The sequence below is a fragment of the Hydra vulgaris genome, chromosome 02 (genome assembly GCF_038396675.1).
Source record: "Hydra vulgaris chromosome 02, alternate assembly HydraT2T_AEP".
Taxonomy (NCBI): domain Eukaryota; kingdom Metazoa; phylum Cnidaria; class Hydrozoa; order Anthoathecata; family Hydridae; genus Hydra; species Hydra vulgaris.
Genome location: NC_088921.1, coordinates 68,906,272 through 68,934,221, shown reverse-complemented (window position 1 = coordinate 68,934,221; position 27,950 = coordinate 68,906,272). Strand labels below are relative to the sequence as shown.

General features: G+C 28.8%; 1 protein-coding gene across 2 annotated transcripts in view; it reads left to right on the top strand.

The window, feature by feature from the left end:
- The first annotated feature begins 4,071 nt into the window (after positions 1 to 4,071).
- The window catches only part of LOC136076592 (uncharacterized), a 34,894-nt gene continuing 11,015 nt past the window's right edge, over positions 4,072 to 27,950 (top strand). The window contains exons 1-3 of one of the 2 annotated variants that reach the window (XM_065789896.1): positions 4,072 to 4,185; positions 15,359 to 15,710; positions 16,389 to 16,475. In XM_065789896.1, the coding sequence (XP_065645968.1) occupies positions 16,461 to 16,475 (15 nt within the window). In that variant the 5' untranslated portion in view covers positions 4,072 to 4,185; positions 15,359 to 15,710; positions 16,389 to 16,460. The remainder of the gene's footprint in view (positions 4,186 to 15,358; positions 15,711 to 16,388; positions 16,476 to 27,950) is intronic. The other variant, XM_065789895.1, reaches the window with a different exon arrangement.

Genomic DNA, 27,950 nt, shown 5'->3' with positions numbered 1-27,950 from the left:
AATAACTAATAATTCAAAAAAAAACAACTATCGATTCAAAGTTATGATGTTTTTTGTGAGACAATTTTCTAGAAAAAAGATATAGTAGAAAATCAAAAAACAAGAAAAAAATTTGTTTTTAAAACTAAAATCCTCCTTTTAAATAAGTTTTTCTACCCTCTTTATGTAAGTCTTTGTCCAATAAACCCTTCGTGATGGCTTTTAGAGTTTTTCTTTTTGCTTTTGTCTTATCTGATGTTTTGATAGGTCATCATTTAAAAGATCTTTGAACAAGATAGGAAACATCCACTCTGGTAAATTAGTTTATTTTTCTTATAACTACACCACGATTCTTCTCCTGGTGGACAAAACATGCGGCGCTTATCTAAGTTAGAAAAGTTGGTACAATGATGAAAGATAACACCTATCCAATTTTTCATTGTATACATTTTTTCATCGTTAATGCAATTTAATTTTAGACTTCTTCAAATGACAATACCATAATAATTTGTTATTGAGTTGATGAATTTGTTTATCAATTTTTCTTTTGCACCAAATGTTGTAGAGGAATTTTTATATTCTTGTACTAGTGCCATAAGTCGAGAACCTATTCGTTTATTTACATGTTCAATACATTAAAGTTTAACAAGTGTAATACCAAACTGCGCTTCGTAGGGTTTGGAGTTAACGACTTTTTTGTAAGATGCTGTGTCTTCATCTCCAAGATACTCATTATAAACTAGTTAATTTCGACTTACAGATTGCTGAAATATATCAATAGCACCTAAGGATTCGATTGCTCCTGATGACTTTTGATAGTTAATTTTACAATTATGTGCAACTTTTCAATTTGTGTATTCTGTTGTCCCTTTTTTTCCACCCCATATTATACACTGTCTCTAATGTTTTGCCAAACAAAAACATCCCAACACTTTCCTTTGCTTACTGCTCACTACACCGTTCAACGAGGAGTGTCCTCTTTCTTGCCAAGTTCCATCAATCGATACATAACAAAAATGTATACCTGGGACAATTTCTTCCATTTTTGCTTCATTTGCAGCACTTTGCATTCTTTCTATTTCAGAATTTTCGTATGCAGAAAAAAGCTTATTATTAATATTTCTAAAGGCAGTATCAGATATCGAGTGCATATTCATACACCGTGCAAATGTTTTAATCAATTCGCGCCCTTTACCAATTTCTCGAAATGCCATACTTAATTGAACATTAATTTCACTTGGCTTACAACAATACATTTTTTCAGAAGCACTAAAAGGTGAAGTATACTTGTTACTTTTATTTTTACATTTTATACAAAAGTAAAAAATTTTATGAGAAAATCCCTTTTTTATCATCTAAATTATTAGATATTGTGACATTGGCTTCCAAACATTCTTGACACTTGTTTCCAACTGCTATCATTTCCATAAGTATTTTAAAATTTATAAAAAAAAATTAATCATCACTACTTTCAGAATGTTCAGCTGGTTTAATGGTAATTTTTTTGGGTGATATTTTCAATGTTTACATTTTTTTTATTTCCATTGATATCGCATTTATTATTTACAATATGTAAAGATTTTCTACAACCACGACCACACACACCCTTTCTTGATGACTTTCTTTTGTTATTTCGAAGGTTTGCCATATTAAATCTTTATTATTTAACTAGAACCTAACTAAAATGTTAATTAATTTTAACAAACACATTAGAAAACAGTAAAAAAACTATTTAAAAAAACCTGCCTGCTGTTTGCACTTAGCAACAGCGTAACTTATAATTATTAAATATTTAACAACTTGGACGCACAAGGCAACATTAGAATAGCAAAAGAGATGTACTACTCTAAGTTTTTTAAGTACATTTAAGATAATAACAAAAAAAATAAAACTCTTGCTATGGCCGTTGCTAAGCACTAAAAGTATACCTACCTGTATAAAATTTTAAATATTGTAAAAAGTATAAACAAACTTAAAAAAAAATTATACCACGAGAAAAAGCGTTAAACTTTACATTAGAATATTTAATTTGCCAAAAAATCAATTTTTGAAAAAATTTTGACTTTGGATTATGTAGGAACCACCGTAAAAATATAGTTAATTTTAATTAACAGCTAATTTTTTTAAAGAAGATTTTTTATAATAGTTTGTAATAGTAATCTTAACTGTATTAGCTTTACTATTACAAATTATTGTGCTTTTGAGTTTCAGAAATATTTTTAACAAAAATATTTTTAAATATAAAACCATTATGTTATATAAATATAAAAAAAAAAACATGTTTTCTAAACTATAAAGACCACTATATTGCTCATTAACATTAAATGTTTATTTATTGTATACATTTTTTATCTGTATAGTTTTTTGTTAGTTTTGTTAAAACAACTATGCAAAGCAAAGACTTAATAAAAATACTTGCGACGAGACACTATTTTAGTGATTGGGTGGTTTGATGTGATGGACAATGATGGAGTGGTTTGATCTAATGGACAGTGATGGGGTGGTTTGAAAAAATTGACAGTAATGAGGTGATTTGATGTGATGAATATTTATAGGGTGATTTGAAACAGAAAAATTAAGTTAAAATAAGACTGTTCCGTTTTAATTTTATATCCATTTTATCTTCAATTTTACATCCATTTTACCTACAATTTTATCTCTTTTTTATCTCCGATTTTATCTCCATTATAATTTACTATAATTTTATATTTGTATTTTTTTTAATTTTTTTTTGCAATTAGACAAGTAAATTAACCAAAATTATATTTACGAATAGCTATTAATTTTTACTTTATGTTAGTAGTTTTTTTTTAATATTAAAAAAAAAAAAATTATATTCTTTTACCTTGGAAATTTCACTTGCTTTTCAAAGCGTCTTAAACAGTAAGAATTGTTTTTTTGCCTAAATATTTTTGGAGTACTATATTTATTTAACTAAAATGCATAACCAAGTTATCGATCAAGCATGATTTTTATTAGGCTGAGACATTTACACAGAAAAATATTTAGTAAAACTCATTCAACGCCGTAGTCTTACGTATCCGTAATGAGTACTACGATGCGGTTGAACGGCACTATTGTAGATTTCTCTATATTTTATTTGTGTATTCATTGTAAATCTTTGATATATATATTACATACTTAATTGCTTGACTCTTTTTTTTCTGTAGTTTTAATGTATTTTTTTTGTTTCTCTTTATTTTTAACTTAATGAGTTGTAATGATAATTTTATTCATAAAAAAGAATAAAAAACTGTAGCTAAATATATAAGATATAGATATATAAGATAACTCTTTAATTTTAGAGAACAAGGAATGGTAATTTTGTAATTTTCATCTGATATCAAAAAATACAAACAAGCGATAGATGCCTGATGCTGATACAACACAATATCGAATCTCACTTTGAGAAAATGCATAATAGTAAAATATCTGTAAATCAAGTTTAGAGCATTAAAAGCATATTTATGTTTTTAATGCTTTTAAAAATATAATCTGATGGAATTAGCTTACTTTAAAGTAAGCTAATTCCATCAGCTTAAATTTTGCATAACAACATCATTATATTTTTAAAAGGTAACATCAACAACATCATTACATTTTGAAGAATTATTTGAATTGCGGGATTTTTGCGTAAGAAACAAGGCAACTTGCACACTGCAACTAAAAATTGATAAAATACACGAAAACTGGAAAAATTATGAAACAAATAGCACTGAAAGTTTTAATTTTTGAAACATTATCAATTCATATAATAAATAACTTATTTACTTGCCTTAGTCATATAAAATACGAGTCAAACCTTCTAACCATTAAGTGTTAGAATCATAATTACGAAAGATTTTTACAGAGCCTAACACAAAAATATAGTTTAATTCGAAATAATTGCAAATTCCTCCGGTTTCCATTGCACCATAAAACTTCTAAATAAATAAATACCAACTTGTAAATAAATCATTAAAAAACAGCAGTTCATAAATATATGACGATATGCAACATCAAAAGAAAAACCACAGAAGTGGTTTTTATAATTAATACTTTATTAAAAATCATGATTTATAAATTGTTTGATCAGCAATTTAATTTATTTTAATCAACTGAATTCTCTACATATTGAAGTAGGAACTGTTCGGTTTATAAAACCTTTTTAACTTTTAGTCAAGAAAAAAAAAAAGTAAAAATGAGTTTGGTTGAATTTTATTTAAGGTACGTTAAGTAACTAAATATATAAATACACACACACACACATATATATACAATCAGGCTTGTATGAACAAAATTTATATTGTTGGAGGGGGAGTGGGGTGGGGCAGTACTAGCCCGAAATTTTTTTTATTTTTTCAGTCAATTTCTTCAAAATTATTTATTTGAAAAATTATTGGGGGCAAATGCCCCCCAGGTTGCTACTGGCCTGATAATGTATATATATATATATATATATATATATATATATATATATATATATATATATATATATATATATATATATATATATATATATATATATATATATATATATATATATATATAGATAATATATTGTTATATAATATATATATATAGATAATATATTGTTATGGTATATTAATAATAAAAATACTCTTGTGCGTTTAAGAGTGTTCAATACTATTTAATAATAAAGCAATACAGATATATATATATATATATATATATATATATATATATATATATATATATATATATATATATATATATATATATATATATTTAAACAACTTTAAAAAGTATTCTACACAATAGAGTGCTCAATGTTCTTAAAAGAACAGAGCAATTATATATTAGTAGAAAATCACTTAACAAAATTTTTTTCCATTTAACACTGTGTTTCATCAACAAAGATTCCTCATTTCTGATGAATCTTTGTTGATGAAACACAGTGTTAAATGGAAAAATTTTTGTTAAGTGATTTTCTACTAATATATATATATATATATATATATATATATATATATATATATATATATATATATATATATATATATATATATATATATACATATATATATATATATATATATATATATATATATATATATATATATATATATATATATATATATATATATATATATATATATATATATATATATATATATATATATATATATGTAAATTATGTTAGTGTATTTAACAAATAGAGTGCTCAATGTTCTTAAAGAATAGAGCAATAATAAATTAGTAAAAAACACTTATCTAACTTTTTTCTTCAGCTTGAAGTTTCACCATTGCTGGATCATCAGGAAGAGTTACTAAATCTCAAAAAAAATTCGATTTATAGAAAAAAATATTTTACAGGAAGTTATAAGTTATTATAAAAAAAATTTCAATTACTATATTTTTTTGGTTAACGGGAAGTTACAGAAAGTGATTATTAAATAAATTTCTTTGGAATGGGGATAGTTTAATTTGGTCATTTGTTTTTATAGTTATTTAAGAGGTATTTATTTTCGTGTCTTCATTTGGAAATTTATTCAGATTTTTTATTTAATAAATTTCTGATTTAATGATTTAAATGAGAACTTATTTCAAATTTTTCTTGCAAAGGACCCGTAGTTCTATTTATGCAGTTGCAGTTTTGAACATTATCGGTCTTTTTATTGCACAAAATAATAATAATAATAATAGTAATAATAATATTAGCAACAATAATAATAATAATAATTGTAACAATAACAATAATAACAATAAATCAATGAAAACTTGAAATTTTATGGCATTAACACACCGCATTTCCCTCTGATTTAAGATATGTGTGCATTTGAAAACGATTTATTTGAAACAATTAAAAATATCCTGGTAAGGAAAACCCAAGCAACTTCCAAAATAAATTTAAAAGAGACGTTTCTTCTATTCAAAAATTGAAATATATCTACACATATGCAAATATGTCGTCAAACTTATACAAGCTATCTGAATAGGAATACAATAAATTGATGACAAACGCTACGGCAAATAATTATAAAAAAAAAAATCCAATAATAAATGATCAAATTAACGAAGAAGGAAAAATTATATTAAAAAATTAAGATGTTTTTTACAAAATCCATATAAACGGAACGTCAAACTGTTTCATCACATTAACAGATCATAAACCTAATTTTTTAAATAACTCAATGGTTCGTCTCATAAACACAGCAAAGAACGAAGTTGAAATAATAAGTAAACAAATTTTAACACCGAGCTAAGAAATGTTTTATTCATAAACCAGTGGAGCAACACACAGAAGGTAATTTAATGATTCAAGAATATCAAAGACAAATATTTTTATAAATTCCTTATTTTTAACATTGTCAACTTTATTTTTAACATTGTTAATTCTTCTATAAACAAGAAGATTCTTATCAACTCTATTTGCTTTGTTGAACCAGCAGCTTCAAACCTAACTATAAACCTGAAAGTTTGTTAAATTATATCCATGTCAGCTCTAATTACCCACCAAGTATTTTAAAACAGCTGCCGACCTCTATTAAACAAAAATTGACATCAAACTCTTCCAACAAAATAGTTTTCAAAAAATCTGCTTCTATTTACAAAGAAGTCTCGACATAGCAATAATAGTCAATAAAGTGAATTGATTCAGGCATGTGGGCACAGAACAAAGTTTTTGTTATCGAATTTCGACACCGGTTAAATAATTTCCCGTTTGGGACGTTGATCTCATTGCAACGCAAATTTGAATTTTTATTACGGTTTTTCTTTTAATAATTTTAAATATATGGCTGAATGATTGCCGAAAATTATGAAACGTTAAGTCCCATAAAAAAGTCGGATTTTTTTCATTTAGGGGAGAGGGGGGCACGTTGATACACTTTTTACATTTTCTGACATTAAAAGCTAAATATTATATGTAGAGTAGAAATAATAACTTGTATATGTTACACTAAGTATCCTGCATATTTTAGTAACAAAAAATTTATTGATTAGAACATAATTAAATAAATACAGCACAAAAAGTAAGATAAAGATTTGTGTATCAACCTGACCCATACTGGTGCAAGTTGATACACACCATGGGGCAAGTTGATACATTTAATAAGACTTGAAAATGAAGCTTTAAAAAACTAATTAAGTAATCAAACACAAAAGATTAGGTAAACAAACACAAAAGATTAGGTAAACAGGTAAACAAATACAAAAGATTAAGTAAACAAATTAAAAAAAGATGTGTTTTTTTTTAATCACTCTAAACAATTTTCACAAATAAAAACAGGAGTACCATCTGTACATTCTTCATGGGTCCACAATTTACAGTCTACACACTGAACCCAAGTTTCCCTTGATCTACTATTTGAATAGGGCTCGCCACACACAAGATAGAAAGTATCATCAATGTTTTCATGAATTCGAAAATGAAGTCCTTACGAGTTTTATTTTTTGTATGGCTGCAACCAATTTAGACTTTGGTTCTCCTTTTTTCTTTTTCTTTTATTCTGTCAGATCAATAGCCAATTTTTCTGGTGTATCGGTCAAAATACGTGATTTGCCCTGTTTTCTCTTGCCAGCGTTTACTCTGGCTACGCGGTCCGGCTTTAGGAAATGGAAATACCACATAGGGCGAGGCTATAGCTTGACTATTGGCACAAAAAATAGTTCCAGCAGATGTGGAAGCAACTAGACTTTCCTTACATATCGCTAACGAATCTGAAAGAGCTGATGTCAACGGTTAAAATTCAAATGAAGCTAAGTTCATAGTGACGTCTACTTTAAGACGACCATTGTTTTCTGCAGTAGCAATTTCCTCCACGTTCAAAGCCAGTGGCGTTTCTAGGGTAGGGCAGGCAGGGTAAAAGGGCGCAAAAGAGGCTTGGTTGCGATACAATAAGCGAGAATTATATAAAATAAATTAGGATTTAAAAAAAACTTTAAAGTAGTTTAAAGTTTTAAAATAAACTTTAAAACTTTATTAGTTTATGTTGTAAGGTGGCGTTTTTCCGCAGCCTCAAGTGTGCATTTTGCGCAAGTGAGTGCAACTTATGCACTTTTAATGAAACTAACAAAGAAAAGTAAGACAGATTTTGATATTTTATTTTAAGGTAGCTCACTCCCTTAAAAAATAAAAATATTTTTTTTTTTCTTTAAATTATGTTTTTTTGAACATTAAAGTACGAAGTTCATAATATATTTTTATATATAGTATTATGTGCTTTAAAATATATATACTATTATAATATAATATAATATAATATATAAATATTATAATATAATATAATATAAATTATAATATACACATATAATATTATGTGCTTTAAAAGTAACAAAAAATACATTTATTGTTGTCAATGCACTTTCTTACTCCTTAGCAACGCCATAGCAACCGTGTAAACAACTAATTCATTTAACTTCTTGAAAATTCCCACATGAAGTTTTGAATTATTTCTCAGTGTTAGATCTATTATGCTTTTCTACTGTTTTGCAAAATGTTATATTTCTAAAAAATGTGCTAAAAAAAGCGGTACGAACATGTCAAGGAAATCGACTGTTATTAATAAAAATTGAAGAAAAAATATTAAGATCGATAAAAAAAGGTTATTTAGACATTGGAAAGGAGAGATGATGTGAAATTTTACGCTAGTGGCAGTTTTTAGTAATTTTTTATTAAAAAAAATCTTCGTTTTTATGTTTGTTTATTTTAAATCTGTTTTTTAAGACTTGGTTATTTTAATATGATTTTCTCACGAAAACGTTCTTCAATTTGGATAAAGCATTTATCTTCAAATTTTAACAGAATATTTATTAACTATTTTATGAGGACTGGGATAGAATTATAGTATTTTAAGTATATAAAAGTTAGTTTTAATGTAGTTTGTCAGACTGACACACGCAATAAATCAATTTCTGCACGTTTAGTGCTGCCATTTTAGTTATTTTCAACTTTTGGTAAAAAATTTAGTTCCAGCCCTGGAGCAACTATTTAGCTACCATTTGGCAAAATATGGTATATTTAGTCCATATTTTAGTCAAAATATCATTGCTTTAGCTAAGGTAAGATTTTAGACAAATTATGCTCACTCAGCATCAAAAAATGCAAATTTCATTTTTCTTTTAAAAAGTTAAAGTTTTAACATAATTTCCTTATATAAAAAACAAAAAACAAGTTTTTAACATTTATAAATAAAAAGTTAGATTTAAAGGGGGTGAGCCACCTTAAATAAATCAAAACTGAAATATACACTGGCGCCTGGTATTGCCTGTATGGGCGCCTTCTGAATCACTGGATTCGTCTTCTACAAATATATTCTAAAATATTTTGTTGAGATATATGTAACTAAAAACTATATTGCTTTTGTCAATATATAGCAAATTTTTAATAATTTTAAAAATAATTAGCTGAGAACCATGAATCGTTCTTTTGAGAAAAAGAAGGAACGTGGGGCTGCAGGTCGAAAACGACGTTTATTAGAGACAAAAGAAAAAGAAAAAGAAAAAGCAGCAAAGTTTTTAAGAAGTTTTTTCAAAAATCGAGCACGAGCACGACTTCTTCAGATAATTCAGAAAATTTTGCAAGCACAAGGCCTCAAGAATTAGAAGATACTGGGTCAAGTTCATGCAAGAAAAAATTAGTTGCGGTATCTATTGATGGCGATGCAGAGAACTATAGATATAATTCCGAAATCCTTGCTACTTCTGAAAAAACAGAAGTTGGGCCTAATTTTGACAAAGAAATGAAGATTGATGACGTTGAAGATAAAGACTTGATATCCAAAAACGTCTAAATTATTAAATGTCCCATACCTAAAATTATTGTAGAACACGACATCGGATTTCTTATGTATAGTGAAGAAACAGGAAAAACAATCATAACTGATCCATTGAGAATTGAAATTATTAAGCATGGTTTTAAACATTTCCGAAATATCGAAGGTTCTTTTCTTCTGACTAACAATCGTTCTATAAACAAAACTTGGTTCTTTAAAAAATTAGGAAATGGTCACGGTGAGCAAGTGATGCGTTCATGGTTGGTTTACTCGCCTTCTAAAAAATCTGCCTTTTGTTTTTGCAGTCTTTTTTTTTTAAAATACGAAAACCAATCTAGTTTGGAACAAGAATACGGATTTTGTTTTTTGATCTAGTTTTGGAACAAGAAACCAATGAAAAGAACTGTAAAGAAATTAGAGACAATACAATAGAGGAATAATTGATGCAGAACTTCAATAAAAAATTCAAAGAGAAAATCAAAAGTGGCGTGATATTGATGCAATAAAATGAAAAGGCTGTTGCACTGCATCAAATACCTTGCAATGCAAAATTTAGTTTTGCGAGGACACCGAGAATCACTTCAATCAAATGCTAACTCCGGAAATTTACTTGGTTTACTGAAACTAGTTTCCAATTTTGATCCTGTTATTAAAGATCATTTAAAATTTGCGGAGAGCCATCCTGGATCCACTACAGATCTTTCACCCAATATTCAGAACGAGTTCATTCACATCATAGCATTCAATGTTCGTGCTAACTTGCTTGAAAAGATACATAAAGCAAAGTATTATGGGATAATGTTTGACTTAACTCCAGATTTAGCCCATCGCGAACAAATGTTTGAGGTAGTTAGGTATGTCGAGATCGATTTCGAGAAAAAAACAGTATATATAAAAGAATCTTTCATTGGCTTTATCTAACTCAGCAATAAGGATGCAGCTAGCTTAGCCCAAACAATATTAGAGCAATTAGAAAAAGACGATATGAATGTAGAAAACTGCAGGTCACAATGCTATGACAATGCTGCTGTTATGGCTGGCCACAAGAGTGGTGTGCATCAAAAAATAAAGGAAAAAAACTATCTTGCCATATTTTTCAATTGTGACAATCACAGTCTTAATTTGGTAGGTGTACATGCGGCTAAATAAGAAGAAGTAATGATGGTTACTTTTTTTGGAACCATCGATGCTTTTTTACGTTTTTTTCTCAAGATCAACTCAACGATGGCAAAAACTTAAAGATGCTGTGCTTATTACTTTGAAGTCCGGTTCCGATACCAGATGGAGCGCTAAAACAGAATCAGTAAAACTTGTACACACCTACATTGATGAAATAGTGGAAGTTGTTCAGAACTTAATGGTAGACCAAAGCGCGTCAAATGAAACAAAAAGCGTAGCAAAGTAACTTTGTAATAGAACTTTAACGTATGACTTTCTAACATTGCTAGGGTTTTGGAACAAGATTCTTGGCCGAATTGACCGTGTTTAAAAGAGGTTGCAGGACCCTAAAATGAACTTTCATAATGCAGATTTAGATTTGAAATTGCTCCAAGATTATTTCCAAAGTGAGAAAGAAGTCTTAGTTAATTACTCAATAAAAAAAGGCGTTCAAATTTGCAACAAAAGGGGTGTTGAATTTGAAAGACGTCAAAGAAGAAAAAAAAGAATGGATGACGAAATGTCTAGAGATGTTGGGTTAACAGCAAAAGGAGAAATGGAATGAGTAATAACAGGGACTGTCGACCGTCTTTTCAATGAATTAATAATTAAAAATTAAAGTTCTATTAATGGAAATTGATGAAAAACTTGGATTTCTTGTTGATGTGGAAGGGCTGTGCTTCAATACGGAAATCAATCACTTAAAAAATCAATGTAAAAAATTTGGCGAAGTCTACAGTTCTGATGTGGATGGACGAGAACTGTACGAAGAAATTTTGGAATTTAGAATGCTGCTTACTAGCCGTAGGGAAAAAATATCAAGTCCCGAGCAACTACTTATGTTTATAGTTGATAATGGAGACGAAAACGTTTTCCCTAATATGCGTATAGCATTGCAAATATTGCTAACAGTAGCTGTGTCTGCAGCTAGTTGTGAAAGATCATTCAGTAAACTTAAACTGATTAACTCTTACTTGAGAGCTTCGATGGGCCAAAGCCGTCTCTGTGATCTCGCTTTACTAAGCATAGAGCGAGAAATTACCGAAGAAGTTGATTTTGACAATGTTATTAAGATATTTGCAGTAATTAAAGCTAGAAAAACAAATGTTACATAAACAAATTGTTTATTTATAATGAATAATAAAGTTTTATTAAAAGTTTGTGTCATCATTTATAAAAAAAATTATAATTAAGCACTTTATGTGGGGGAAGAGGGGCGCGAGATTGGTGTTTGCCCCAGGCGCTATTAACCCTAGGTACGCCACTGTTCAAAGCAGAATCGACACCTCCAGAAACTGCAGGATCTGGCCTATCACTAACAGATGAGGGCAGAAACAGGACAGCGTCAATCCGAAAACGATTGAAAAGAAAAATCCCTTTAGATTTGAAGCCTGACTTTATGTTAGCAGGTGACATGGCAAGCTTGAATATAGCGGGAATGTGAAGAGGCTGTTTCGGCCGCCCGGGATGGCTGTTTAGCCATGCATCGCACTGAACATTATAATGTCTTAGTGAAAAAAACACTGAACGATCAAAAGACTGCAGTCTGTGCGAACAATGAGGAAGGAAAGAAAGCATATGAATACCATTTTCCTTGACATATTGAATAGATTTAAGAGATTGGACATGAGTCCAACTGCAGCAGGACAGGTTGTTTAATTGTTGGTTTACAATGTTTCACAAAATGTTTCAAAAATAGAAAAAAATTCTCCCTTGTCATCCAGCCAAAAATATAACATGCCCCAACAGAGCCGGGGGACCTCCATCTACCATTCGTTCACTATACCTGACCCTACGCAATATGAACTTTGAAGGAAATGCGTGTCCCAAGGCGTTGACTCCACAGCATAAAGTTAATAATTTACCCCTCTCTGCACTTGTTACAGCTCCCACTTGTTTGACGCATTTTGGAGCTACTATTTTTGATGGTTTTTGAACTGTGGTTAGTCCAGTCTCATCCACATTCCAAATGTTGCGTAGTTCGAAATGGAAACTAGTGTACAGGCTCTCTAAATTGTTATTAAACAAACCAACATTTGTCCTGTTAAAACTCGTCATTCTACTTAAAGAAGCAGCCTCGGGCGTTCTAATAGATCGGACATTTTTATGTCTTTTCATGAGCCCTTTAAACCAGCCTACTTCTACAGATTGAATGGCATGCCAGTAGCAAGGAATTATTTTTGTAGACTGATATATGATTGATATGCAAGCTTTCTTCTTTCGTTCGGCGAATTATTTATTTATTATTTTGGCGAAAATTACTTTTAATTAACAAGTGCTTGCTCCTCTGCAGCAGTAAATAATAGTTTGTGCTTGGCATAACCAGAGTGGAAACTTCTTCCTTGGCTTTTTTGCAGAAACGAAGTAATGTCATATTGTCGAAGCCATAGGTCAAGGCGACAGTTCTGAGACTTTGCTTTTTTGAAATGACTTCTTCGGCAGCAAGTTTAAGGACTTCAAATGAGGCCCCAAAAGTAGTTTCTCTTTTATATGTTCGCACCATCTGAAATTATAAAAAATTAAAAATGTTTACTTTCTCTGGTAGTTTAAATTTATATTTAATATAATCACACCAATATAATCACACGACGAACTTTTAAAGTCTTTACAATTATACGAAAACATTGATACTAGCCGTAGGGCAACTTAAACTCTGTTATAATTTTCATTGGTTGATTTTAAAAATTGGGCACCTTTTTTAGAAACGTGAAATATAAAAATGGAACAACTTAGTTGGATTGCAATACAAAAGATTGGATTGCAAAAGTTTTAAATAGTGGTATTAATAGTAATTAGGCCGTAGGCCTTACAATATTTTATTAGACCTATTTACCTATTTACTATCTCTGCGAGAAAAAAAAAATTAGTCTACACCAAACAATTTAATTGCATTAATGCAAATTAAAAAAAAAAAATTTTTCGGCCATATTCAAATGCTTTACCAAAGGGCTAAGATGATACCGTGTATCAATTTGCCCCAAGTGATCTGTATCAACGTGCCCTTTAGACCCCGTTGCATTAAATTTGAGTTAAATTTTAGCAGAAGCAACGAACAAACAAATGACATATACAAAATTATTTAGCGATATTTTCTTTAACTTATGGAAGGGTTGATGAGCTAAATGTACTTACCTTATTTGTAAAATCTCTAACGAAACACGTTGTCAGTTTTTTTCGAAAGTTGCTCGATTTACAAAATGCTTCCCAGCTTGATCAATTTTGAAATGAACGGAAAACTTTTTACATCGGACTTTAGGGAACTAAAAAGCTATTTCCCGCAATTAGTGTAATAGCTGTTTTATTAGCTTTGTATCAATTTGCCCCGATATCAACTTGCCCCCTCCCCCCTAAATATTCAATATATTTTGATATATTTTATAAATATTGATCACTTTTAAACCGAAAAAGAGCTGTATTATATCTAACAGAATACAACACAATTCTGTAAATATATATATGTATGAGTATATATATTTATATGTATGAGTATATATATTTATATGTATAAGGATATATATGAGTATATAAATATATATATATATATATATATATATATATATATATATATATACATATACACATACACATACATATATATATATAAATATATATATATATATATATATATATATATGTAAATATTTATATATATATATATATGTAAATATTTATATTTATATATATACATGAACAAAAAATATATATAAATAAATATATATAGCCCTTATCTAGACTTTTACTAATTTATTATTGCTCTAATCTTAAAGAACATTGAGCACTCTATTTGTAGAATACACTAACATAGTTTATGTATAAATATATATATATATATATATATATATATATATATATATATATATATATATATATATATATATATATATATATCAGTGGCGGATCAAGCATTTTTTGATCTTTGAGATAGCTAACTTCTAGATATGGAGCTAACTCCAAACATTTATATGTTTATACTAATGTCAAATAATGAGAGTTTGCAAAAAATTGCGATGATTGGAGGGTGGGAACAAAAAAGCCCTAAAATTTTTGCTACACCTGCCCCAAACGTGAGAGCAACAAGTTGATAAAATATTTTTTGTACTATTCTCAACTAGACTTATATTCATCGATAATTTTTAAGTTTCATAGTATTATCTTTCAGCGTTCAAAAATTATGACCATATAAAGTTTAAACCCCCTGGATCCGCCACTGTATATATATATATATATATATATATATATATATATATATATATATATATATATATATATATATATATATATATATATATATACATATATAAATATATATATATATATATATATATATATATATACACATATACATACATACATATATATATATATATATATATATATATATATATATATATATATATATATATATATTTATATATGTATGTATATTTATATATATATATATATATATATATATATATATATATATATATATATATATATATATATGTATATATATGCATGTATAGGGGATGCCTCAGCTTTACATTGTTACATTTGGTTTTATCGGTGGAATGTCCGACTAATAAACTATGTCGACCGGCACAGTTGACATCATCAATCACAACATTGAGCAGTTATATAAGTACAAATCGAATGCCGTTTACTTTTTTAAACAGTTCCGCTCTTCAAATAACAACAGCAAAAAATGCCCAGCATTGCCTCCAGAAATGCTATGCCTTATCAACTTGTTTTTCTATTAATGTATTAAGTTCTATTTCTGCAAACATGGAAAATGAGTGTCAACTTCTTGGTGAACAATCATACTCAAATAAAAACAAACTTGTTTATCAAACAAATTCTACCCACTATTCAGCACTGGTAAGTTCGTATAACAGTTTTAAATTTAAAACTATTTTTCAACGTTCAAAAAATTAATTGACATTTGTGCACACCAAAGTCATACACAAAAAAATGCATAAAAAGCACGAAAGAACGTCAACAATTTAAAATTGTTAATGTAGAGATTTTTTTATTCAAAATGTTGAAAAAAAAGTTAGGTCTTTAAAGTTAATTTACATAAAATTTTTTAAGGACAATCTAGCTATTTTGTTCGCATTTAAACTTACATTATTTCACTTCCTCAATACAATTCAAACTTAAACCATTACACCTCCTAAAGACAATTTAAATTCACATCATTACAACTCTTAAATACAATTTAAATTAGTATCACAACATCTCCTGACCATATAAACCAGTGCTGCTACAAAGTTACCATGACAGAGTAGGCTGACTCTTGAAAAATCTGACTTTAAGTTAAAATAGCTTAAAAACAATAAATAATTATTTAAGAATAAAATTTTTTTGGTTTGGTAAATCCAAATTCAATATCAAAATTTCTAAATTCAAACTGGCGTATATAAAATTGCCGATCAAGTCACTAAGTCTTTATGCATTAATAATACAACATTCAAAATGACTCATACAAAATGGCTGAACCGATTGTATGTTTTAATTCATTTTTATTATTATTATTTATTATATTATTTGCCTTAGCTAACAAAATGAAATGTATAAAACGACAGTGGTAATTTGAAGATATTTGTGATCATTGGTGTTATTACTTGCATGATTGATTGCAATGTAAGTAGGCGTTGCATTTATACAAATAAATGTTAAAACAATATTTTTCTTTTGGCAAGCAATAGTCTAACGTTCGTTTGTAATTATTTTTGTATTACCATTCATTGAAGCTCTCCATAAAACATTACTATTATATTTCATGAAAAACTTTATACTGAATATATTAACATAAATTTAATTAGTTTTTTAAAATTTAAAAATAAACTTAAAAGATAAAAAAAAAAAAATTAGAGATGTTTATCAAAAGGAGTTACGCACCATGTTTTCAATCTTTAGTTTCACTACTTAGTCCTAATTTGAATTTATTATTTTATTTTATCTTTTGGTTTATTGATATATGAGTTATATGGTTATATTAAAATAAGAGTTACTTCTAAGCTATGTTCCCGGTGGAAAATGATCTAGCACAGAACAGCCGGAAGCTTTTATGCCCCTCAGGGTATAGTAGCAATTAAACGCTCTATAAGCATACATATTTTCAATTTTAAGGCATTTACAATTATACAAATTAACTACTGTGCTTTTATTTCTAATACTGTTAAATTACATCCATATTTTCAAGAAAATATGGATCTAATCTGGATTAAATAACACTATTGTATCATATTCACTGATAAGGATTAATAAACAAATATTTTTAAAGTTAATATTGAAAACACTCTTTTTTTTGCTTTTTTACTAGCAAAAATTATTGTTATTATTATGTCATCTTACTACAGAGTTGTATCCAATTCATTTTCAAAATTTATGTCCGATTGAAGTTCTTTTGTTTTATAGTGACCTACAATCATTTTTTTAAATCAAATTTAGTTTACTTACAGGTATTGGCATAAAAAATGACAAGTTCAAACTATTGGGATGACAAGTTCAAACTATTAGGATGCGAAATTTTTTCCATAAAGTTGTCTTTTATTTTTAGCTTTACTTTTTACCGGTTCTTGATATATTACCTAGATAAATGAGAATCTTCACAAAACAGTTTTTACAATCCCAATTTTTAATTAAATTTGTTAAATGAAATAACAAAACGCTACGTTCAAGGTTTTTAATTTAAGCTAATGTTTGAGAAACTCATGGAAAAAAACTGCATATCCAGGTTTATTGCAATTTTCGCTTAACAAAAAAATTCTATTTCATCGCCAAGACGAGTCATCGGATCATCATGGGGCGACATTTTGGTTAAAGCAACGATTTCAGAGCTGCATTAAATTTACAACTAGTTTTACAATTTTACAATTAGTTTTGTAATGACAATCTGAGCTAAACGTCTGAAAACTTGTAAAACAAGATTTTCTATCTTGTGGAACTGCAGCTTAAAACAAAAAGAACTTAGATTTTTATTTATTTGTTACAATAATCAATAAAACTTGTACATAGTATTGATAAAGGAAAGAAAGATCAGTCTTTCTTTTGCCTGATTCGATCGACAACGCTCAGCCGAAGTAGTATTATACATTATATAGTATTACTGCAAGTCGCTATTTAGATATCGCAGCTTTGTAGAGCTTTGTAGATATCGATATAACCACGATATATCGTTCGCGACATATTTTAGCATTGTAGATAGCTACAAAACAGCAATAAATATGAAGCTATTTAATGGATACATATCGCAACGTAAACCATAAGCTAACACATTTAGTTTTAAATAAAAAAATTTTCTACAATAATTATGAAGTTGTTTCGATATTGGCTGAGCTATTTGTTATTGAATCCTGTTTAGTAATAGATATTTGGTGCCCACGACTTTTCTTCCATCATCACATACCTGTCTAAGTCATACTTTAAATAAATCCTCTAATTCGAAATCTTTGCGTGTAAAGCACTTATTTGACTTCACAGCTTCTCCAAATAAGTTTAATTACGCACCGCAGAAACTTAACAAATTGAAAGTAATTGTGTAATGCACAATTTAAACTGAAAAAAAAATAATTTCTAAACCACTTACCAAAAACAACATTTGCCATCAGCATTTTTCCTACTTCAATTTTTTTTCCTCTTCCTGCATGCAATAATTTTAAATCTGGGCCATTTTCAAAAACTATTCTTAGTATATGACATACACAATAATTACATTCTCCTCCGTCTTTACCTCCAATTTTTTCCAAATAATCTGCGCAACCTGGAAATAATCAAAGCTATAATTTGTATAATGATGTCATACAAAATGCATCAAAGATCATTAAAAAAATATTTACCTTATGCTTAAGTATTTTTTTGTCTTGTAATTTTTTTTCGAGAGCACTCAAATTCTCTGCAGTTTAGTGGAAATGACACAGACAAATCATTAATTGGCATATATAAATTCTAATTAACATTTAAAATTTATGAATATAATTACAACATTTCATTAATAAAGCAAATAAAATTAAAGATCCGAGGTCAACATTTTTAATGATAAAAGTATATAATTGCTAACGAACTCATAGTATTTGTTATGAAATATGGAGTTTGCTGGTGTGCGTTTAATTTCTGACACAGGCACAAAACATTTCTCATTTACGTTTGAGATACAGACTGCACAGCAAAAAAAAAAAAAAAGTTCAACAGTTGCTGTCTCCCACTACTTCTGAAGCATCAGTTGCTTCTTTTCATTTGCCAAAAATACAGGACAAGGTAACATTATTCACGTTTTCCACAAAATAAAAACAATAAGGTTTTTTTTTTTGCATATAATTTGTTGTTCATACAATAATATAAAAAAATTATTCTATAAAAAAAAGAAAATGTATATATATATATATATATATATATATATATATATATATATATATACATATCTTAGGCCCTCGATATGTTACACTATATTCTTTGTATTTAGTTAGTTTACGAGGTAGTGTGTATGTGAACCTATCGTTTGATCTTAGAGAATAGTTATTTTTTTGCTTTATCTCAAATTTTGTTTCAAAGTTTTTCGGTGTGACATTTTTAAAATAAAAATACATAAATTCATGTGTTGAAATGTATTTATCTCGTATACATTCATCATCTTCATTTCCCTCATTAATGGCTTTGCATGCTCAAATTTGTTTTTTCCGTATATAATTCTGCAAGCATGTTTTTATACACTAAATATCCTTTTAAGCTTAGAGGATTGTGTGCTTGCCCGCGCAATGTTACCATAGTTAATATAGCTATGAATTAGGCTGAAGTATAAGATATCAATGACGACAGATCTGTTCGAATTCATAAAATAATAGAAAAACTTATCACATTAGATATTCAGCCATTTTCTATTGTTTTAGAGATGAAATTTAATGAACTGATTAAAGCTGCTTACCCCAATTATAAATCAACATGTAAAACATATTTTAGCTAAAACATAATCCCTAACATGTATAATGAATTGTTTAAAGATATAAAAATCTCCGCGGCAAACTATTTGTCTTTGACGACAGATACTTGGACAGCGGATATTGCAATAATCGTATTCTTACAAAACGATTTAGAGTTTTTTGAAATTCGTTTATAAAAGTTCATCTTATTGTTACCGGTAATGTAAGTAATATAAAGGCTGGAGTAAAAAATAGTGGCATGTCATCAATTCTATTCTTTATTCATACTTTGCAGCTATGTATTTATGGCTTTATGTTTAGCCAAAATCCATCAAGGACATTTTAACTTTATGCAGAGGAAGAACTACACGTTTTAATCATTCAGCAGTAGCAAACGCACTATTTAAATGAATTCAGCAGCAAATAAGTATTGAAACTTACCAAATAAAACAATATGTTCCTACTCGCTGGAATAGTTTATTTAAAATGCTACAAGAATGTTTGAAAAAAAAGTTCATTAGGCTATTTATGCAGCAGAATTTGATAAAATTAAACTTAACTGAATTTAACTTAACTAAAATTACCCATCAATAGGGATTAGTCGAAATACTTGTTCACATTCTTTCTCCATTTGAAAACATAAGAAAAAAATGTGGAAGACGCGAGAAAATTTGCGCACAAATTATACTATCTGTTCTTTGCATAAAAAGTTTTATTAAAAAAAAGCTTTCTCGAGTAATAATAATGCAAGAACAATAATAATAATAATAATAATAAGATGACAATAATTGATGAGCTATTTGTTTGTTCATCAATCATCATCGGCTTCAGTAAAGATATATATATAAATATATAAATATATATATATATATATATATATATATATATATATATATATATATATATATATATATATATATATATATATATATATATATATATATATATATATATATATATATATATATATATATATATATATATATATATATATATATATATATATATATATATATATATGTATATATATATATATATATATATATATATATATATATATATATATATATATATATATATATATATATATATATATATATGTAAATATGTATATATATATATAAATATAGGAGCGGATCCAGACCACTAAGAAGGGGGAAGGGGATACAATTTTTCAGCAATTTCACAAATCTTTCTTATAAAATTTTCGTTTTAATAATAATCTTTTTCTATCATACTCTTATACTTATATATAAATTACTCTTTAGATTTTAATCTTTAATTTTAAATAAACTACTTCAACCAGTGTAACTATGAAATGAAGTCATATATTGGTATCATGGTAGTCCGGTTTAAAATTTGCGCGGCATAACTTAAAAGCGAATGCGAATTTATTGGAATTTCTAAATTTAAAACTCTTTTTATTTAATTGCTTACCATGGTTTTTATTTTTGAAAATAAAACAACATTTTCTTTTTATTATTTTACTTTTCATTTAGTTTTTTATTAGTGACGCAGTTTAACATTTTATTATTATTCATTTATTTATTTGAAAAAAATAGATGGACCCGAAGGCCACTAACATTGGAGTATACATTAAATTTTTTTTACTGAAACATTAAACTGTATTAAGAGATGGAACAAGTTTGAACAAAATTGATTCCAGTTGAACAAAGCAGTAAAGTGAGACGGTCCTTAAGCATCGAGACAGATGATTCAGACACCACATTCTCCGATAAACTATTCCATACATTAACAAATCGATTAGAAAAAGAAACTTGGTGCTGTTTAAATAACAATGGTGTTTGTACTGTTATGACCACGACTACCCAAGTAAAAATAAAGAGTTAGAACATTTGATAGGTCAGTATCCAGTTTACCATTAAGAATTTTGTACCATAATACTGAATCTATAAACATTCGTTGATATTCTAACGTATGACTAGACGTTTATATTAGGAAACTGACCACAGACCAGCAATTCTTTTAGTACAGAAGCGCTGCACTTTCTCAATTTTATTATTCAGGCATATAGTGTAAGGTGATTATAATGAAAGCAATATTTAAGCATAGATCGTACATAAGTACAGTAGGCTTTACCATCAGCGATCTCGTGAATAAAAAGATGTTAGAATAAGATAGGCTCTTGACAGCTTTTGTACAATAAGATTGATATGTAGATTAAATTTAAGAATCCTATTAATCGTAACTCCAAGATCTCTTGTTTAACATAAGCAAATTCATTGTTGTTTATGGTATAAACACGATGGGTTATGTTTTGACTCTGGTTAGTAATTGTACAGACAGAGGATTTTTCAGTTGCTGTTTGGAGTTGCAAATTACAACTCCATTCGCACAAAAAATTAACAGGTGTGTGAAAATCTAACAGAGGGCCACGTTCATCATAGACTAAATATAATTTCATATCATCAGCAAAAAGTTTAAGTTTGATATCAAGCCCTTTATTAATGTGGCTCACATCATTGATAAAAAATAAAAATAGAGTAGATCCTAGAACGCTTCCCTGTGGAACACCGCTTGTTACAGATATAGCATACGAAGTAACATTGCTTAAATTTACCACCTGTGATCTCATGTCAAGAAATTTAGTTAGCCAATTCAGAAGATTGCCTACTATTCCGTAAGCGGGTAATTTCATAAGTAACTTGGGATATGAAACTTAAACAAAAGCTTTCTTAAAATCAAAAAAAATAATACCTGTAGGAATTCGGCGCTAAAAGTCCAGTCATGAAGACTTTCTAGAATATTAGTACAGGTACTACGTTTACGAATAAAATCATGCTGCTCTTTTGTGATTAGGTTATTGAGTAAGAAATAATTTATCAGTTTGTTATGAATAATTTTTTCCATTAAACGACAACAAGTTGATGTTAAGAAGATGGGTCTCTAATTACTTGGGTCAACAGTTGGTCCGTTTTTGTGAATTGGAATAACGCTTGCTACTTTCCAGTTTAACGGTAAAACATCATCTTTAAATGAGGTATCAAATAAATGACTTAAGGGAATCGATAAACTATTGGCACAATTCTTTAGGAAAAAATTGCGAAGGCTATCTAGACCAGTAGATGTGGTGGGTTTAAATGCTCTCAGTGCTATTTTGAATGTAGAAGGAGGGAAGTTACTAAACGACAGACAAATTGAATGTGCGTTAACACGATCGATAAACGTTAGTGATAAACTATTATCTACTGTAAAAACACTGGCAAAAAAGTTATTAAAAATACAAGATATTTCATCTTTATTTTAACAAAGGGTGTTATCAGATCGACGAATGACAGTGAGTTTACTACAGGCTTTGAGATTTCCATTAACAAAATTTAAGAAACTACCAAGGTTGTCTTTGCGTATCATCTTAAGTTCTTTTGCTGCATGATACTTTCTAATGGAATCAGAAAATTGTGCCGCAATTAATTTATAAGCTGCTTTGTTATTAGGTTTACCTGTTATTTTTGATCTTTTCCATGCGATTGCTTTGCTGTTTTTCCACCTTTAACATAATAAGGATAGTGTATTTTATGTGATGATTTATGCTCTTCACTGGCTTGCACATTAGTTACATGTTGTATAATAATGTTATCTAGTGCAGTAGTTAGTATAATTAGTATATAGTAGTATATAATTAGTAGAGCAGTAGTATATAATTAGTATATATTAGTATAGTATTAGTTTGATGTAAGTCATACTTGTTTTAAATATAGTCAAAGTGGCAAAATAAACTGAACGTTAAGAATGGCTGAAATGTAGAAGCATTCATTAAGGTTTTTGGTTTCGCAACAGACTATTTTTTAAATGTTTTTCAGCATTTTTTTGTCTTGTTCTTTAAAATTCCTTTAAAGAATTATCTCCACAATTATCTAAGTTAATCTTAACCATGAGCGAAACTAGGTTTTTTTAAACCGAGACGAGACGGAGACGAGAAGTTAGTACTTCTCGTGAGACCGAGAACGAAACAAATTTATTAAAATGCAAGTAAAAAAAAAATGTTAACATGGTTTTGACAAATAGACACAAATGACATTTGTCAAATGTAAACAACTTTTTCAAATAATAATCCAGAATTTTTTTGCCAAACTTTTCTAACAAGACAATGTTTTCTCTGATTAAGATGATTTGTTCTATTTTTTCTGGGTGTAAGTTTTGTCTGGATGATCGGGCGACATTTCCACCTGAGCTAAAAACTCTCTCTGATTTAGTTGAACTTGCTGGAATAGCTAAAATTTGTCTAGCTAATGAAAAAAGTTCTGGCAATGTATTTGAATGCAGTTTCCACCAATCAAGAATCGGAAAGTCTTTTTTGGCATCAGGGAGATATTCATACTGGCACATTTTGCTCAAAATAGGATTCAGTTCAGATGTTGGCTCTTGTGTTTCAAGTCTGACGTTTAACTTGCGCTTCAGTTTTGAATTAGGGGACAAATCTGCTGAAAGGACTCTGGCAACAGGTTGGCACTCAACATTATCCTTAACCTGTGAGGCTAAGCATTCTTTTGTTGTTTGAAATTTTTTGAAGAGCCTCAAGTGAAGTCAGGATTTAAAGCAGGATTTAAGTAGTTTGCTGCAGCACTCATTAAGTTTCCAGTGTGACAAATAGGAAATCTTTTCTCAATGCAGCTTTTCAAGTTTTTTGCATACAAGACACCGTAGCCGTTTTTTCCATCCGTCTCAATAAATTGATCAATTTTGTCATGGGTTAATTAAAGAGAATCGGCGACAGTGTTAATTGTTGGAATAGACTCAGCCAACCACGTTTCTGTAGCTTCTTTAAGTGGTGCCAAAATTTCTACTGCTCTCTCGATTGATTTCCACTGTGATGCATTGATGGTCTTTGAAGAAAAAATATCTTCATTTGCTCATAAGCTGATAATTGCACTTTTTAGATGTAGGACAGAAACCATGCAATCCAGTTCACTATTCCATGTTGTGTCAACAATTTGGCATAACTGTCTAAAATTGATTCTTTGAGCGTCTGATTCTGATTCAAGCAACTCACCTGCAATTGTTGACTGGTGAGTTAAAGAAGCCAAATCTTTGCATGTTGCAACGCATCATCCATTCCAGCAGTCATTCCAAATGAGTCTCAAACAGCAAATTGCAAAATATGATTATTGCACAAGTATTGGTCAAGACGACAATTTGACTGCAAGTCTCATGTTTCTTGCGTGGTCGTTCACGCAGTACATTGGCAAATCAGCAGGCAAATTTAGTTCTTCTAAGAAAGAATCCAGCTTTCCTTCAATTAAGATACCTGTGTGTCTGCCTGGGAACTGTTGGACATGGGGTGTCCAGTGATGTAGTCTCCAATTTTCGTCAATAGCATGAAAAGTCCAATAGATGTAGCTGTCCTGAGCTCTAGAAGTCCAAAGGTCAGAAGTAAATGCAGCACTTTTTAGATTTGGCGTAATCTCCGTTATTATGCTCTTCATTCCAGCTTGAACTTCTTTTTTTTTTTTTTTTACTCAGACTCAGAGTTGCTATATTAAATTATATTATAAACATTAGCATTTAGCTAATTCCTGATACTGCGGGTAACAGTAACATATAAATTATATAGCTCTAGTTTATCTATTGAGCACTCTTTCAAGTATACAATATTATACATGATAATACAAAGATATTTTCTTTATTCATATATATACACTTACGTATTACGCTCCTAATAGACGTTAGTTAAGCACATTTATATATTCAACAATGGATGACATATAGTTTGATTATTCTCTTAAAAACATACCCACAACGGGAAAAACAAATTATAATATCAAATTAGTAGAAAAAATAGAAAGTTTCATAAAAAGAGTTCGTTGGAAAACTCATTTTTTTCTAAAAAACGAACTAAACAATTAAACAAACGATAATTACGGTTTTAAATCAAAACTTACACCCCCTCAATGTACCGAGCTAAACGACTTTGAAAATGACCTTTTAAATTTAGTAAAATCTATTAAATTCAGAAACATAAACGATCGATTTCAAACAAAAATAAAAAACGATATTCTTAAAATTGTAACCAGCAAAGAAGTTCACGTATTTGCTGATAAAACCAATAATCTATATAAAATGTCTGCTGAAAGTCACAATAAACTGATGAACGAAAATGTTACAAAAACCTATAAAAAAGCACCGGATAATTTAGAAAAATCAGTCAACCTAGAAGCCAACCAAATAGCTTTAAACCTAAATTTGAATAACCGAATAGAATACCTAGCAAAATCTCCAACATTTATCACCTTAAAAGACCATTAAGAAAACTTTCAATCAAACCCTGCTTGCGTTCTCATTAACCCGGCAAAAAGCGAAATCGGAATAATAAGCAAAAAAATCTTAGACATTACTAACACATACTTAAGAAATAGCCTAAAAGTAAGCCAATGGAAAAATACAACCGACTTTATTAATTGGTTCAACGGCATAGAAGACAAAAATAGTTGTTTCTTCATCCAATTCGACATAAATGAATTTTATCCATCTATAACTACAGAAATATTTAATAAAGCCGTTTTCTTTGCAAAACAACACACCACAATAACAGATGACCAACTTAGAATTATAACACATAGCCTAAAATCCCTCCTCTACTACAACAATAACACATGGATAAAAAAATTGAACCATGAAAGTTTTGATGTAACAAAGGGCAGCTACGATGGCGCTGAAATTTGCGAACTTGTAGGGATCTACATTCTCAACGAATTATCTAATATAATTATAAAAACCGAAATAGGGCTTTACCGTGATGATGGCTAGTTGATAATACGCAATTCTAACGGCCAAGAAATGGAGTGAATGCGAAAAAACATAATCCAAAAGTTTAAAGACGTTGGATTTCAAATAGGCATAAATACAAATCTTAAATCAGTTAACTTCCTTGATGTAACTTTCAATTTAGCCCAAAACACCCATAAGCCTTTCAAAAAACCCAACAATAATCTTCAATATATCCACATATTTTCTAATCACCCACCACAAACTATTAAACACTTACCTACTTCAATATCAAACAGAACATCACAAAATTCCTCCAGCGAAGTTATATTTAATCAATCTAAAAACGTATATGAACAAGCACTAAAAAATAGCGGATACAAAAACTACTCCCTCAAATATCAAGTTAAACAAAAAATACCCCAGAAAAATCGTAAACGCAATATCATATGGTTCAACCCCCCATTTAATAAAAACGTCCCCACAAATGCTGCAAAAATTTTCTTGTATTTACTAGAAAAAAACTTCCCTAAGACACACAAACTTCACAAAATCTTAAACATAAACACTGTAAAGTTAAGCTACAGTTGCACTGAAAATATAAAAAAAAATTAAAAAAAAACCACAACAAAAAAGTCCCAAGAGTTGAAAATAATAATCCAAAATGCAATTGTCGGAACAAAGCAAAATGCCCCCTGAATGGTAAGTGCAAATCCACAAATATTATATATAAATGCATCATCGCAGCAAAAAACCAACCCAGCAAAGTTTATATATGATTAAAGGAAGCTGAGTGGAAAACCAGATACAACTACCACAAATCATCATTCAACAATATTAAATACAAAAATTCTACCGCCCTATCAAACTATGTCTGGGATTTAAAAAACAATTTTAATGAAATTTCTATGCTAACATGGTCTATTCTTAAATCAGTACACCCCTACTCGAATATTTCCAAAAGATGCCCACTATGTCTGTATCAGAAATTTACTATTATATCATATCCAAAACCTGAAGAACTGTTAAATAAGAGAGCCGAAATTATATCAAAGTGCCGCCACGAAAATAAATTCTTATTAAAATATTACAAAGCTCGCTACAAACCTGACTAATAACTATAAATAAAAATAACTATACTAATCTGCTCCATATATCTCTAGGTCAACAAATAAATTACTCATATACACAGCTTTTGTAATATATTTCATAATAATATGTATATTTTTATATCAATTTTAATTCTTATTTTCTTATTTTTATTTTCTTATTTTTTAATACACAAATAATACACATTACCACATAAAAAATATTTTAAACAACATTAATCATATAACTATTATATAATTATTATAATAACAGTTATAGCAGTTATATATTATAGCATGTATAGCAGTGTTAGATTTTGATGTTAACAGCCTTCCGATGGCTGAATTTACTCCTGCCGATAACCAAACAAAGACATTAGAATACATTT